We start from the raw sequence: 16,989 nt of genomic DNA, 5'->3' as shown, positions 1-16,989 counted from the left end.
GTTGCCGCCGGTTGTGCTATAATTGCGTTTCGCAGTACTCGGTTTCTTTCGCTAATAATTGATGATATCACGCGCGCGTCGCTTCGGGAACCTGTGCCAGGCGGCGGGAGTTCTCGGTCGGTTGATACCGCCATCTCAAAACGCAACCCTTCCCGAAAGCAGTCCGAAGCAGGTTTGTTTGTATGTAAAGAGAGGCGCGTGAAAGATGTTCGTAACCAGACCGTAAAAGGTACTTCCATATTTACGTCTCAGCGCAACTGACGTGGTAAAATTGACTGACTCATTTCCGAAACGAGGCTTCTGACCGCAAACTTTCGTCCCCGGCGGAGCAATCTAAGAATTTACTGCAAAAAAGGAACTACTCCAGCATGCTGCTCTCTCTCTCCGTTGCTCTCACGGGGAACACAATATCACGTAGTATGCGTTGTCTTTGTTGAATTTTCTGTGTGTTTAATCCCTCTCCGCACTTGGGACTAGGGTCCTCTGCTGGTGTACGATGAGCGTCTAAGGTTTCTAACCTATCCTTGCACCGGAGGATAATGTGTATCGTGTGGCCTTTGGTGCCGAGAGGCTTTTCGCTTGGCCGCGACCGAACTTCCCCGTCGGAAGACGGATGATTCAATGGCGCGCACTCGGTCATGCTGCTTGAGAGAAAGTGTCAGCCGGGCTTTATCCAGCGTTTGCGTGTCTGTGTCTGTGCGTGCTGCTGCTTGTGTGTGTATCTATCGATATATTTATTAAGTATAAAGAGCATTTAGTTTATATCTGTTAAGAGTGTTGCGCGTGTTGCTGTTCTCTGTGTGTTCGCATATGTTTCATATTAGAAAGGTAAAATTTTTTTGTCGATTTGACAAATAGCTAGTTTGAAGTATTTTGCTTCCTCCGATCTGTTCCTTCGCCGGTATCTCGGGGTGCTTCCGCCGGCCGCCTCACATTCACTACACATTCTTATATTCCATGGTTTAATAATATATAGTTTTTTTTGTTTGTGTATATATACCAGTTTTAGGTTTTTGTTTGTATTTCACCCATTTTTTAGTGCTTCGTTTTTTCCATACGTGTTATACTTATAGTGTACATTTCAATAGGTATGTATATATATATATATATTTTAAATCTATCACATTATTCTTTTTCTGTTTTACTTTATTAGTAATAGTCATAATAATAACTGCTTCGTTCGTCCCATTTTTTTTTTGCTTACCATTCACATTATTATATGCTCTACGAAGACACGGTAAAACGAAGAAAAGGCCAGGCCGCTTGCTGCCCCTAGATCGCCGCGCGTGGCCTCGAATAAGAAGACCTCCCCCTCGGCAAAACGGGTTCGAGTGCGATGTGCGGAGATGAGAAGTGCATGTCGGCTTGCTATGGATTTTTGTTTCTCTATTTCCGGCGCTATTCATTCGGCGAAATTCTGCTCACAGATCAGTAGACCGTGGCCGTCGCGGTGTCCAAAAGGCTTATTCTTTTGAAAGCAAACCAAAGACCCCGGCCTCCCCGCTGCCGTGCTACACTAAACTACAATTTTTAAGCTACGGGAATAGTGTACGTAAAATTTTAAACTATTGCTTCGGAAGCTGCTTCGGCAATGAAACTACCGGGAACCGCGATTCCCATTGGTGAACGGATTACATAAATTGCTTCCTAAACGAAATGGTACTCAAATTCGAGGAAAAAGGGAAAGTTAGGAAAACCCAAAATATGGGCCACACGGCTTGCGGCGATCTTTTCTTCTTTTGATTTTTGCCTTTGAGTGTGTTTATGTGTGTGTGTTTGGATGTTTTATGATGTGATGGGACTCGACTGTGGGATGGAGCATTAGTGTACGGATTTATTTGTTTGATATATTTAGTTTTCTTTTACTTTTTTGGTTTTAAAAGACCCCGTTCATTATTACCTATACAATCGTGAGTGAGAGTGAGTGAGTGAGTGTGAGTCGTGATCATGATGGCGACGGTTTAACCATCGTGCGCATATTTTGTGTCCTATGGCGGTGTGTTCCATGTCTTCGCACGCCTCTCGAATCTGCCTCCTTTCTTATTGCTAGGTATAGAGAGAAGTCTGTTTTTGTTATATTTCTACACATTTTTTTCTCCGTTTTCGTTTATTTGTTACTTCTTTCTCTGCCTCCGATCACTGGGTTTGCTACGGCTGCGGAGGCATTATCATTATATATTATAATATTTTGACACAACCATATGTACTTAAGTGTTTAAATATTCCAAACAATCGTCCGAGTTTTCATTCTTCTCTTTCGGTTTTGCTTTTTTTTGGACACTGTACACACCACATTCAATCCTATTGCCCGGCGACGCACAACACGGCTTTTGTCACGTACCGCTTCTTTTTCGACCCCGCCGATTTGGAATAGTTCAGTTTCTGAATCTCGCACCCAACACACCCACTCCACGGCAATTTCGGAGGACATTAATCGAGGGGGAACTACAGACTAATAATTGATAATAATTGAGACAAGGAAGTTTGGATTGCTTTTCGATTGACTTAGAGTGTTCGCTCGATGGAAGGCTTTAGCGTACCTTTAAAAGAGTTTCAGTTATAAAACCATTACGGCAGGGCAAAGTACGGCCCCAACAAACCGCGGCGAAAACTGGAAACTAACGACAAGGGGCCCCTACGGTAGAAAATGGGGACCAATAAAATATTAAACACAAAACCGTACCCTCTCTCTGGCTGCCTGATGATGCTTTGCTGTGATATTCGGTTGTATGAAATGAAGGGGGAATAGAAATGAAACAAAACAAACTCAAGAGGTAAGTATCCTTGTATAGTAGCATTCATTATTTCATTTGATCGTCCATTTTGCGTACAAGTTCGATAGAGTCTACAACGTGTTCTCGTCTTGATCGTAAGCTCGCGTGTACTGGGTTGTAACTAATGGATAGGAAAGTAGTAAGAAATAAATAATATTATTCACTAGAAATCAACGGGCAAATTTTTCTCCACAGGCGCGCACACAGTACAGAAAATTTTACTACTAAATTACACTTTGCGTTGAAATTGTCAGTAAAATTTTACTACTTCCCTCCTTTGCACTCCCCTCCGCTCTTTCCGCGTCTTGTCCAGTCATCATTATCAACGCATCCGTCAACATCTTCTAACAACTGCTATATACCCTAAGATAACTTTCGGTTGCTCGTGATGGGTTCACGATTTGGCAAGAGGTCACTTGAAAAATATATTTATATTTATATATATATATGTATCCTTTACGCAAAATCCCGCAAAACCCGCGTTCTTTCTGTCCACCACGCACGCCATTGCATTCAGCCCTTCAGCACTATGCTCCCTTTCGTTGCTACAGGATTACGTAAAGATGATAAACAAAAAGGAAATCCGATCGAAATCAGCATCACCGAATTGTGGACCATCCATCCCGTGGTCGTCGCTTCGAACTTTCCTTTTAAAAACATACACCCCACCTGTCCTCCGATCCTGATAAACCTGTATAAGTGTTTTGCACGTTTGTGTTCGTCTGTCTCTGTGTGTGTGTTTAGTGTGTTTTTACCTTCTAAAGTATAATGCTACTCGCTGCTGTATATACTCGTATGAATGTATATTACTATTCCACGTGTCCGTCAGTTTCCGGCGAAACGGTTTTTGGCCAACGCACGCCCCACGCCAGAAACGATAGTTCGTCCTTCGCCGGGCGGAACGAAACCAACGGAAAGCCCGCCCGCAAGTTAGTTAGAAACGGGGAAGGTTTTGTTTTGTCTAATTTTTACACCGCTTTCCGCGTTCGCATAATTTTCGCTGTTTTGCGATCTTATTGTCCACATTGCTAAGATTATTTTACTGACACACTGTCTCTGCACTAAGCAGGCATCGAAAGGGGGAAACCGGAAATAAAAGAGCGTCCGGAACGCCGACCGAGAGCGTAGGGAAGAGTTACAATTCAACTAAAGTGAGTTCGGGTGCTTCGGCATAAAAAGGAACGCGAACGAAAGCAGTGACGGAAAAAATACATCGAATAAGCAGTAGCCAAACACAATTGCAATCGCGGCAACTTGAACATTAAAATGGACCAATTGTGGAACGCTAATAAAAAAACAAAACAACTGAATGCATAACAATGGCCATGCAGCGAACCAAAGCCCCAAACCCGCTGGTTTAAACTAATCCTGGCGGACAGTTTCCGAGGGCTAGCGTGCGCGTTCTGAACCCGTTCTGTTTTTGCAGCATCCCCGGAAGCCGGTCGGTTCCGTTGCTCTTATCGAAAAAATTTCCGTTTCCATTTGGTTCGAGTCTCATTCTTTTTTAGTAACAAATGTCAGTTTGTTTGTTTATGTTTGTTGCATGTGCTGTTTCTGTGTCTGTCTGTATAAGTATATTCCATTTTTCATAATATCAAGTGTTCGCTTTCTTTTCTGGTTTTGTTTTTCGTTTTACTACTAGTACTCGTTTTAATATTCGGTTCTCTTCCGTTTTCGCTCACCACGTATCGCTCAACATATTTTTACCCATGCTTTTATAATCTAAAATATCACCGACAGTTTGAATATATTTTCTCCAGCTAATGATCATATATAACCATCCCCTAAACACCTTTGATCTTTATTTTGTTTGAGTTTGTCGATACCATATCTTTACCGTACGTAGCACACATTAGTTTTGAAAGATTCACATCCCCACTGGCAAGCGTGGGATCGGTGCGTTGGTGCGACGATGTTTCTGAAGTGAGGAGAGTAGTAAGTTTACACTTTTCCGAGCCACTCTGCCAACTCTGTTCCACACAATTCAACCCATCCCCAATCCGTTCAATCTGCTTCAATTCAGCTAATAAACTAATTTTCACACATCTTCGTCAATGGCGGATGATGTTGCTCATCGTATCTCCTCTCCCCTCGTAAACCCCTCTCCGGAGCTGCACTGTCTGTCCTCTTGTATGCACATGCCAATCCACCGCGTCGCCATGATCAATTCATGCCACATTCTGGTATTGTATATAGATATAGTTTCAAAAATATCCTCCTTTCCCACACTGGGCCCGGGCCGTCGTGCGTCTCGTGTCTTCGTTTCTTTTGCAGATGTTTCTAGTAAGGTTGAGTTTTATGCACTGTTTTACTTTTGTTCTGGCTTACGTTACTTAGTGTGTACCATCTAGTATAGTTAGTGTTCGTTCACGTGTGTTCTCGGGGGTATGATGTGTAGTATTTACTGTATATTTTCGACCGCCGTGTGTCCACTTTCTCTCTCTCTCTCTCTGACCTGACGGGTGTCGTGCATGACCTTAGTGACTGTATTGTAGGGTTTTCTTTTGCATATGACGACTAAATGTACGTGTGTGTGTGTGTCTGTGGGGGTCTGTATTTTTGTATCCATCTTTTCTTGATGCTTATTGGCTAGTTTCGTTTACTTGTATATATATATAATATATAAGTGTTGGTATATAATGATTATGCTACCGTTTTTTCGCAATGCATCTGTTGCTTGCTGCATGTTTTCTTATGGTTTTCCGTTTGTTATGATTTTTACTCTCACCGGCCGCCTTTCGCGTATGCTTTGTGTTATTGCTTACTTTTTATCTGTATATAATATATCATATAAATAAATTAGACTTTAGTTCATTCTTTTATTTTGCTTCTGGCTAGAATTTCTTCTATTTTGTTACATGCTGCACATTCTCGTTCATTGTTTACTTTCATTGCTAGTTCTCACCGTTTTTTTCTTGTTTTAAATAAATAATATATTTTTATATCTCAATAGAGATAATATTATTAATGTTTTTTGTTTGCTTATGTATCTTATTTTATTTTCATTCATAATAGAGCACATTATATAATCAATTTTAAAACCTTCTCTCGCTATTCTCAATAACCTCTCTCTACAATGATTTTTTTTGCCGGCAAACCCAGAGACATTCCACTCCACTCGGGTGCGGGTGCCACCAATCCACGCGCGCGCTGCTTATCATTCCAGTGGCCGCAACGAACTACAACTGCTTATCAATATCCTTTCGTTTTGCCTGTCGTGGCAGGTTGTGAATGAGATGGTACGTGCTTTCTCTAAATACACACAGCGAGTTCTCGTTCACCTTCCGACACCTATTCACACATGTCCCATTCCGTTAAAGAGCGATACGATAGGAGAAAGAGAAGAAGCTTCTGCGTCAGTAGCAACTAGTGCTGTGATCTTTATCAATCCTTGAAGTAATCCACCTTTCGCCATAGACAAACACATCGCGTACCTTAGTTACAAAAAAACCGTTTCAAATGCGACACGAGGGCTGCCGCGTTGGACTGCGTGTCTAAGGGCCCCGTGGCAAGAGCGCAGCTCGCTATCGGTCGGCAACGAAACACTAGACAAATAGGAACGACTTATCGTCCCACCCAAAAATGACGTTTATGCTTTCGACTTTGCGCGATCTGTAGTAGGCATTGGTGATTGGTTTGAGTTTTTGTAAAGGTTTATCATTTTTGACATAAGCAAAGTTTAGAGCTTTTCTAACCGTACTGCTAATTTTCTGCACTCTATTAAAAAGCCGACCAAATTTCTTGAAAGGTTTGCAGCAGAATCGAAAGATACCGCGATTGAATCAAAGTTTGCAATCAATGTTTAGAACATACGCCATTACAGGCAAATCCTTACACAGTTGAGAAGATGTTGGCGTGAAGGAGGTGAATTAATTGCTAGCCCAACTGTTGCCCGCCTGATATCGTCAACAGTGCTTGCCACTTCTATAAATTCCATTCGACCATTCAAAGCTAGTAAATTATAGTTACATTACTACCTCCGATGCACTTTTTATTACTATTTCCCATGAGGTGCTAAAATGCTAATGATCGATTAAAAATGATCGCTCGATTCTCACTCAGCGTCCACCCGAATGACATGTTCGTTTGGAGTTTCAACATTTTGTGTTCTCTTCTGCAATGTAAATAAAAACATGTCGGCTCCTATCTGGGGTTTTTAAGACATTAAATACAGAGGACAAAAACGGCCGCCATACCAGCCATACGTGGTACATCGAACGGAGCGTATCAACTGACGAGACTTTTCTGAGCAGAGGGCGCAGAAACACAGGAGGCGAAAAAAGGAAATCAGAGCACAAGCAGTTTTCACAGCGGAAGCGAAACATGAAAAAACGCACAGTTCGCGCTCGTATGGTGCAAACATTGATCATTCGTTCACCGAAGCAAATGGTGCTTCTTATTTTGGCAAAAATATCACACAACTTTCGTTCGTTTTCTTACCTCACTGGTTTCTAGTTAGATTTGCTTTTGCTTTCTCTTCCACGCGAATCGTTGGATCTAGTAATCACTGAAAATGCGAAGGAGCTTACGCAAGTAGTTTGGCCCATAGAACGGCAACTGAAACGATGTATAGGCGTCGTTAGCAACGTATTTTCAACAACCTTCAAGAGTGTAGATATTCTTTTATCTAGCATTCGTTTCGCCGTCCGATGTTGTCCATAACCAAGGTTCAAAATTTCGTTAAACCTCCTACGCGCGTACCCACATTTCGCTGCTCCGTTCGCTCATCTTCATATTCAACAATAACAATAAATTTCATATCAAAACATTATTTGCTTCTTGCATGTTTTGAAACCTTTAATTTCTCTCGCTCCCTCCCTTCCTTTTTCTCGTCCTCTCTCTCTCTCTTTTCCTCTCGCATTCGCTTTCTATCTCCCGTTTGCCTCTCTCTCTGTTCTTCTCTTCTCATTCTTGAACCCACGTGTATGAACATTTATGTATGATGACGTTGTGTTATGTTGTCAAAAGTGTAAATGGATGCGGTCGACACTGCATATCAATGTCGGTGCCATCCGGAGGATTGCTTTCCGACCACACCGACGACGGTGGTTGATGGAGCTGGGTTTGAAGCAGGTTTTCCCTCTCTTTCGTTCGATGTTCGAAATACCGATCATGTGCCCCTAGCGTATGCTCTCTCTGCTAGGATGTTGGCTGCTCTTCCTTAACGTTTTAAAATTATTGGTGATGTGTGTTCGAGACTGTGGTTTGTGATGATGGTTAGATTTACAGACGCTTGTGTAGGAGAGGAGCTTGGCGTGCGCGGGCCAGCGAACTTCAATCAGTCGCGAAACGTGTAACGACAGATGCGTTTCTCGTTGACCACGTATAAGTTTGACCCAAGAATCTGTGCATATTCTTCCATCGTTCGCCGCTATCGTTTGATAGTCTCTCGTGTTTTACTTTTTGTTTCAATGGCCTTCTTTCTACGCTACAGCTCTACAGCTTCGGCTTAGTTTACTTTTAATGATTTACTACAGTATTTTATTTGCTATTTTATTATTGTGTTTTTTTCCTTCTTTATTATTTAGCTTATTTTATTAGGGTTTTATTCGTTTGTTTACGGTTTCTCTTAAAATAATAAAGAGTTATTTATGTACGGTTTGGCCATTACACCGCCCAAACCATAATAACATACTTCTTCAGCTTCTTCTGGTGTGATCTGCCTCTGTCTCTTCAGTTCGTCACGCTTTCATTGGTTTCCGTTGCTTCGTGCCATTTAATGTTCGCCTCTTCCATCTTCTATACACATATTTATTTTCTTGAACAACATTTGATAACCTTCATAAGTACATCGAAAAAAGAGAGACGCTTGGTTTGTGTGAGGAATCTCTTCTGCTGCCTCTGGTTGGAGTTTCACTTTTCTCCCTAAACGTAGGGTTGTAATCCAACGCAAGCCGCTGCATTGCCGGGTTGGATGCATAAAAACAAGATAACAAACGAAAAAACAAAACTATCTGAAAAACTTAACACGATTGACAGACAACAAAAACGGGGGTATGCGACAAGTAGCGTCTCTAGACGATCCACAGACCGCGCACTACTCACGTACTGAACAAATGTCGGCAAGGAAGAAAGGTAAACAAATCAACAACGATGTCTTTGGAGAATGGGGTCAATAATAAACATGCCAACAAACAACATTTTGCACCGATACCTTATAGCATGGAGGTGGTCACTAGAAATACTTCAAACGTTCCTTTCGTAACAACTTTAGGTTGCCTATGTTTGGGAGGGGTTGCCTTGAGGAAATTGAGCGGACAGAAACAAGCGAAGGTGAACTGATGATGATAGGGTGTGCCTATCGGTATGGCATGGCAGCGAGAATTAATTCACATTAGGCGGTGTGATACACTACGCACCTTTGTCTACCCAAACGGTACGTGGTTTTGCTCATTTACCAAAGAAGAGGCGTTGCTTCGCAGAGCAGAGTCGCGTGGCGCACCATTACATTTTGCATTTACGGTTTTCTATGTGTTTCGTGAAACTAAAATACTGAGTTCCTTCTCCCAGTCAAAGGCATGATCGATGCTCGGTTTCACGCATAGCTACGCTTCTTGCACTCTTCCTATAGACGTGCTCTACGCCGAGGCTTCTAAGTTCTAGTTCAGCTATCAACTGCTTTCTCTCCCATAGACACTGTGGTGCTACGGAGTAATGTCACATCAAAAAAAGCACCAAATCAAAGCCCGTTACTGGAAACGAACCGCTCGCAACAAAACAGATTAGACAGCTTTCGATGTCGGTGTTGTGTGAACGAAACAGAAGCACAGGCCTACTAAACCGCGACAAAAGCTTCGCTTTGTCGCGATACACAAGTTCTTTTTCGGTTGCAGAAACACACACACGAGCGCTCTGACTTCTACATTACACACACGGACTGGGTGACGTTATTGCGATTGGATGTGTAAACAATGGCAAGAGTTTAGTTTATTTTAAAACGCGCTCCACGTTTAATTGCAGACAAATCAGTCAACTCAACACCCAACCCAGCATGTCTTCGCCCAGCAACGGAAGGCGGTTCCTTTCCAACGCATGGCGCAAAAGCTACACATTCAAAGGTGCGTGAATTAGGTGAACGAACAGAAATGCAAATAAAGAAAACAGAAGCGTTATCGTTAGACAGGCAGCCTACTAAGACCGATACTCTTCTGATGCGATCGCTGCGCGCTGCGAAAGGCAATTAATGAGACGTGCTAGGAGGCTTCGATCGTGGCACATCTTTCATGCATTCGTTGTCGTGTCTTTAAAGAGTCGTGTGAACGGGTGGCGTCTCTGTAATTTAGGTGTTTAGTGGTTCATCTACTTTGTAGTACATTGTTCTGTGCTTTCCATTTTGCATTTATGATGCACTTGTGTGGCATTACAACAGCATGCTGCCGTTCGCTATCACTACTACTGTGTGGTGTATTTTATCTATTGCTCTTATAGTGACGAAGAAGTAGAAGAAGTAGAGGAAGTGGAAAGAAATTTGCAAATTGCGCGTTGCCCTAGAACGAACACGTCTACGAACGGTGAATCGCTCAAAATTGCGCCATGAAAACCGACACTGTGTCTCTAATGCGGCGTAGGCATCATCATCATCATCTCTCGCACGCTAATTAAAACGAGTTCATTTCTTTTTGTTTGTGATCCGCTAAGAACTTTGAGTTGGAACCGCCAAAATAGTGTGTATACCGCCTGCCGCTACTATCCGATGCCTATAATATCTTGTGATTTGATTATTTTCCTACTCTGCTTTGCTAATATTGCTCGGGGGTATCACCACCCGGAATAATGGGTAAAACCAATAGATAACATTATTTGCTTTTGTTTTTTTCGTTCACGATCACGTGCTACTCTCACTCTTGTAAATCTTAATGTAGTACCGCAACACAACAGCACGCCGATCAATGGCTGTGCGCCGTGCGCTGTCACGCTACTCTACCAACTCTATAAGTCCGCCGCTCTATTAGCTCGGGCTCCACTACAATGTCGCCGCCTCCTCGTGGGCCATTGCTTTCGATGCTGAAAAAGTTGAAATTTGACTGCCTTCAATTGCGTACGGTTTACATTTGGTTTCGCCGGTAATTTAGAATAATAACTTGCGTCACTTGCGCTCTTTTCGCTCTTTCGCTCCTACTCAAAACGGCAACGAGCAAAACTTTCGCCTTTTTGAATTATCCATTCGTTCCAAGGGAACGTAAAGAGTTTCTAGTCGGGCCCCCCTTTTTATGGGCCTGCCATGTGCGCTGGCGACATTCATCATTAGCACAAAGGATCACACAGCATCCCACACCAACACACACACACGCGCGCGGCGGTGTGATGGAGGAGTTTCATTAAACATTTCTCTTTTTGTTCGAACACTTTTTGTTCCACTTTCGGAACGAACGCCACTGTGCGCGCCGACAATGTTTTGCGCTTTTGCAGTGTGCTGGCCTGTAGCATAGCGAACGCGTAGCACAGTTTCGCTCATCATGTGCGGAGATATAGCCCACGCGTCTTGGGCCTCTACACCTTTGTCGAAGCGCTACAACATTCTGCTCCTCACCGAACGGGGAGAACTCATCCCACTTATTGCGTTCTTCCATTGTTGCTATCATGACTTTCCACTATTGTTAGTGTAGTGTGTGCAATGCAAATGATGATGTGCTTGTGTGTGCGCGCGCGCAGTTCTGTGTTTATGGTGTATACTTTTGTTACATTTTACCATCTGCACCGTTAATGAAACATCATCTTTTACACTGTAACCTACAACGTACTCCCCCCCCCCGCGTGTTCCGACGCTTCTTGCTTGATGAGTCTTCCCCACTATTTTTTGTGTGTTTCGCGGCAAACGGCAACCAAAAGGCGGTGGGGAGCTGTTCTCAGGAAGCTCCCCGAAAAAAAAACCACCCTCTCGTCCAAGGGGCGAGATTTCCAGCATCCCGCTGTGTCCCCCCCGATGGTGTCTGTATTTGCGCTTACTCACGGTTGGTCGGCGCGTGATTATAACGTCACAAACCAATGCAGTTCATTTGCCTCCGATCGTAGCAGCGAAAGGATTCGCTTCCCTTTCGTTGGCCAAGGCTAAAAAAAATGATTAGGTGAAAGAACGAAAGACATTTTTCTTCACATCATCGTCGGTTTTTATGTTTTTGCGTGGAGCGCAGCACCGCACCGACGTCCCGTCTCGCGTTAGAAGACGCTGGCTCAGCCATTGTCGGCCATTAGCATTAACGTGCCCCGGAGATCGTCGAAAGCGCGTGGGCTAGTCCTGCTTCCTGCCGACTAGTACGCTGGGGCATGCAACTCACTTTTCGTTTCGTTCCGTTGGTAGTGGCCATTGGATGAGGCCGAAGTTTGTTGCTTCCAAAACAAGACGCCGCTGGGCAAGAACTGAAAATAGACTTGCCATTTATGTGTGCTTTTGAATCGCGCCGAACGCTCGCGCTGCTGTGTCGTTTCGACTTTTTTTTCTTTTCCACACACGCCGCTTTCGTAATCTTGTACACAGATTGTTATCTCGTTTTTCCTTTACGTTTTCTCTCTACTATACATCCGGTTTGTATAAATATTACTCATGATAATAAATAAGTTTTTTTTTTTTTTTTTGAGTTCCGTCTGTCCCGGAACTGGTTCATATCGCGCGATGTGGCGCCAGAAGCATCTACTCTGCTGCATCACCTACTCTGTTCTTACATGTTCACTCCATCCCTCGTTCGAACTGTTTTTCTTCTCTCTTTCTCTTCATCTATTATGATTGGAACACGTCGCTCTGTATGCTGCAGCACCATCTCTCTCCGGTCTCTCCGCTGGCTTAGCACGGGTAGATTCCTGGGGAAATGAAAAGTGACGTTAGATTAACGAAGCCAATAGAAGCGAAGATAGTGAAAGTTTCCTGTAAAAGACAATGTTAGCGACAAACACCCCAACGCCACAAAACGCAGTGAGCATTGTAAGTTTGATTTCCACCGAAAAGCGGTAAACCGTGCACGCCAGGTGCACAAGTAGGCTGGGTGGATTTTTCCTCAAAAACATACAGAGTGTTCCATCACGACCCATACTATTGAAATGTTAAATACCTCCGCCATTTTTTAGTCGGTTTTGACAAATCAGTCAAATTCGGAAACGTTAATCTATGCCGTTTTAGTCATGGATCATTTTAAGGTAAAACAGTGGGCTGAAATTGTAGCACTGCACGTTGAAAATAATTGTTCAACTGTGAAAACTGTGCGTGCTTATTAATGCCGAATTTCTTCTGACTTTTTTCTGTGGGCCTATTTGAAGAGTAAGGTTTATGTCAGCCATCCGAATACCATTGCATAATTGAAAGCCATAGACCATGTCAACTTTTGTGCCTGAAAATGACGTTTTGCGGGAATTTTTATTTTTATGCTACCTGTTGATTAAAAAACTGCTACAAAATCACATAAAATGATTGTCGGAGCTTGTTTTTGGAAGATTGCAGTGCTTTGACTGGTTTAAAAACTAAAAAATAGCGATTTTGACTTAACAAGCAAATGGCGTCGGAGGACTCCAAGAAAAGGACTTTCTGATGGGACAGAAAGGTGTGACGCATCATAAGCTCCTAGAACGTGGTGAAACCGTTAATTCAGATCGCCACCCTACAACCAATGATCAATTTGTCCATGCATTGATCGAAAAATGACCAGAATGTCGTGTCTTCTGTACCGCCATGGAGGCGCCAGGTGTGGCTCAATGACACTTCACCTGGCGCCTGTAAAGCAAAACTGGTTCAGGATACAATCAAATCACTTAGATGGGAGCTGCTATCACTCCCGCTGTGTTCATCAGACTTGTCACTTTCTGAATATCATTCTTTTTCATCGATGGGAAACGCATTTACTGAGCAGCCCTTCGTTTCCTATGAGGAGGTCAGAATTGGATGATTAATTGGTTTGTTTCAAAAAATTAAAAATTATTTCATCTGCGAATCCACGATTTAGCAGAAAGATAGAAGAAATGTGCATCTAGCAATGGCACATACTTTGAATGAAGTAGAATTTTTCGTTTCAATTCAATTTCCATTTTCAAGTTTTAGACCTAATACATCACATTTGTAAGAAAGATAAAAATAATTCGAAGTGAGCTTCTTATTGCTAGTTGTAATCTATTTTTTGTCATCGCTTCTTAATCGATTCAATACGCACTAGGAAGCAAGGAAGGTTAGCAGCCTCTTAGCTAATAGCTACCAACGTATTACTTCAGATACCTAACAAGGTCATGAAAATGTTGATCTCTTCGTTGATCAAATCGATCAGCCTTAGGGGTTAGCGTATTGACCCAAGCTTTTAGTAGCAAAATCTTCATACCAACAGACTGTTAAACTCCGTTTTCGCGAAAACCGCTAGTTAGTGCCCTTTCCCTCGCGTCATGATCCGGGCTACTCACCTTGATAGTTTTGAGGCCAGATGGTGGGCACGTTCTGTGGCGGGAAAGCATTCGGAACCAGCATGTTGAACGGAGACGCGCGCGCGCAAAGTTGTAGACGGATTTTGGAATGAAGTAATGAAGAGGAAAACCAAATAGAAAACATCGTTCGACTCGGGGCGCCCTCGGAAGGATCGCGGAGCGTGCGCACGTTGGCGTAGGAACTCACCATTGGCACACTGTAGTACTGGTAGAACGGTTGGTACGGCAACGTTGGCGGGTACATGGTTGGCACACCGGGCGGGTAGACGGCCGCGAACTGCTCGATCGGGATGTTGTTGATCGCGGGAGTGGGCGGTGTCGCCGCGTAGTAGACGGCCCCGTTCGTGGCGCAGATCGTCTGCTTCTTGATGGCCGGCGCTATGTTGAGCTTACGATCCCGCAGCACGATGCAATCGCACTTTAGGGGGGAAGGACGAGACAAATAGACGAAGAAAACATGAGCACACGGTCGTATTCCACGACTTCCAGGGCGTACTTACGTCATTCTGTAGCTTCTGTGCCTCGTGCTCCGTCTCGAACGTCACGAACCCGTAGCCTTTGCTGACGCCCGCCCGGTCGACGATGATCTTCGTCGATTTCACGTTGCCGTACGACGAAAAGAGGCGGCACAGTTCCGCTTCCGTTGTGTCACCGCTACAACGGAGAAACGCGGCCCGGTGAACGGGCACGAATAAGGAAATGTTTGGGGTGGCGAATGTGACAGTTTGGGATGGCGAATTCCATTCGCGTGTGCTGCCGCCGTTTCACAGCTTTTGATTCGTTCGTATTCGTTCCCGGGTGCCCTGTCCTACCGTTGACTCTCCTTTTTTGGGGCGCAGCGATAGTTTGTGGCGTGCTGCACTACACATTTTCTTTTTTACTTGTTTTCGGCGTTGTTTCTGTTTCATTTTGTCAGATGATCAGTTCGAATGGGTGTAGTTTACTAACTCTGGAGTCTACTCTTTTACTTTGTCCAATATTGTACAGACCACGCAGGCTACCAACCATTACACGGGTGTTGTGGGGGGCGGTATTTATAATACAGTAAATGCTGATTTTTTCTTCTACACAGAACGGTTAGAACCCACAGAAACAAAGAAACCGATCCTCTCTCACGAAACCGATCGTTGGTGTTAAAAAGGCATCGAAAGAAAAGTGTGTCGTATGGGACGAAAACAGAAACAATGGAACGGAAACGCAAATTTACAAACACAACAAAAACGCGGACGTGCGCGTCGAGGGGCCGCTTGGGAGCCCACGCAGACGCGATTCCGCCAACTTGAAACCAACTTGAACCAACGTGTAAAACCAACGTGTGTGACACAACCAACAACAAAACAACAACCAAATTTGGCGGCGGCGGTGGGATGGTGGTGGTGTGGTGTGGTGTGGAAAGCTGCCAACTGGAACTTGAACGCAACGCGCGCAACGGATTAAAAGCACGGAACGGCGGCCGCGCCCGAACGAACCGAAGGTACGGGGTGTCGGGGTGTCGGGGGTACGGGGAGAAGAGGGCGCGGGCAGGGCACTTACCTGATGCCACCGACGAAGACGCGGTTCGGTATCAGCGTCCCGTACTTGGGGGCCGCCGCCGCCAGGGCCCCGTCAAGCTGTCCAGCCGGATTCGGGATGGACATTTTGTGCAGTGCTGCCGGATACGGATCCGTGGTGAGGCTGTAGGCCCTTTGGGCTTCCTTCGCGGTGTGCAAAAAGTGTGTCGGGGGGAAACCGACCGGTATCCTTCCGTTGGCGTGTCCCGGGGTAGAAAAGTCCTGGGGAACTTTGCTACACCAGATCGTTGTTGTTGCGCACGCGGCGGTTACGGTTAGGTCATTCGTAGGGTGGCGGCGCGAGGCTGACGAGAGGCAAGGTCCTGTGTCTATCCAGTGGGGGTCATGGACGTGGGAGCCTGCAATGCGTGGGTCGGTGTGTCGGAGTCTTTCGTGCTCTCTCCTCTAAAATGGTAAACTTTTGCGCTTACAACCTACAACAGGCACACAAACGGGCGCGCACACACACACACACTGGCAGCTTCCTCAGTGGGTGGCTGCTTCCGCCGATGGTGGAGGACAGTTTTGCGGAGGAAGCAAACAACAATAACAACAGTAAAAAGTAACACAGTCACCACCAACAAACGGCTCCTTGGGTTTACGGTTCCTTTTCTCGCCCTCACAGAACAGTTGCCATCGGAAGTCGTCCTCTCTCTTTGCGCTGTCGTCGTCCGTGTGGGTTCCCCCGTGGGCTTTGTTTCAACGCTGCCAAGAGTGCACCGTTTCGTCCTCTCGTTTCCGGTTCCGCTGGGAAGGGCGCTCTGGTACTACCGCCGGGGCACGAAACTTTGATGTCGCTCCACACAGCGTCTGAGGGCGCGCTCTCTCTTCCGAAGCGTGTTGATTGCGTCGTCACTAAGCTCCGATCACTGCGCCACAGACGGACACAGAATGAAGCGGTGGTGGTGGTTGTGGTGGTGATGGTGTTTTTGGGGCCGGGAGGAAGGAATAAAAAAAGGAAACCAATAGTAAAAACAACAACAACAACAACAACGGCAACAAGAACTAGAACAGGAACAATAAAGCAACACAACACAACAACAACGGGTAACGCGCGGGTAAGCAACACAGGTTAGTGCGGTGCGGCGATGTCAGCAGCTGAAACAATGGCACGGGTCGGAAGTCTTCCGTCAACGTGCCTCGGGCAACCCCAACACCCGGAGAAACAACCACTTGTGAGTCGGACTTTGCTGGAAGGTTTGGCAAAACAAAAACAAAGAACAGAACCGGTCGGACCGCAACGTAGAACTGAAAACTTAAGAAATCGGAAT

The 16,989-nt window shown here is 44.8% G+C and overlaps 1 protein-coding gene across 1 annotated transcript; it reads right to left on the bottom strand.

The window, feature by feature from the left end:
- Positions 1 to 11,651: 11,651 nt before the first annotated feature.
- On the bottom strand, positions 11,652 to 15,997 carry LOC128278041 (protein boule). The gene is made up of 5 exons (XM_053016677.1): positions 15,702 to 15,997; positions 14,669 to 14,822; positions 14,358 to 14,586; positions 14,148 to 14,207; positions 11,652 to 12,569 (listed from the first exon to the last, which is right to left on the bottom strand). Exons 1-5 carry the CDS (start codon positions 15,803 to 15,805, stop codon positions 12,553 to 12,555), a joined length of 564 nt encoding a protein of 187 aa, XP_052872637.1. The 5' UTR covers positions 15,806 to 15,997; the 3' UTR covers positions 11,652 to 12,552.
- Between the last annotated feature and the right edge of the window lie 992 nt (positions 15,998 to 16,989).

Source organism: Anopheles cruzii, chromosome 2, assembly GCF_943734635.1.
Source record: "Anopheles cruzii chromosome 2, idAnoCruzAS_RS32_06, whole genome shotgun sequence".
Classification (NCBI taxonomy): domain Eukaryota; kingdom Metazoa; phylum Arthropoda; class Insecta; order Diptera; family Culicidae; genus Anopheles; species Anopheles cruzii.
The sequence above is the reverse complement of the archived record's forward strand: the minus strand, read 5'-3'. Positions and strand labels throughout refer to the sequence as shown.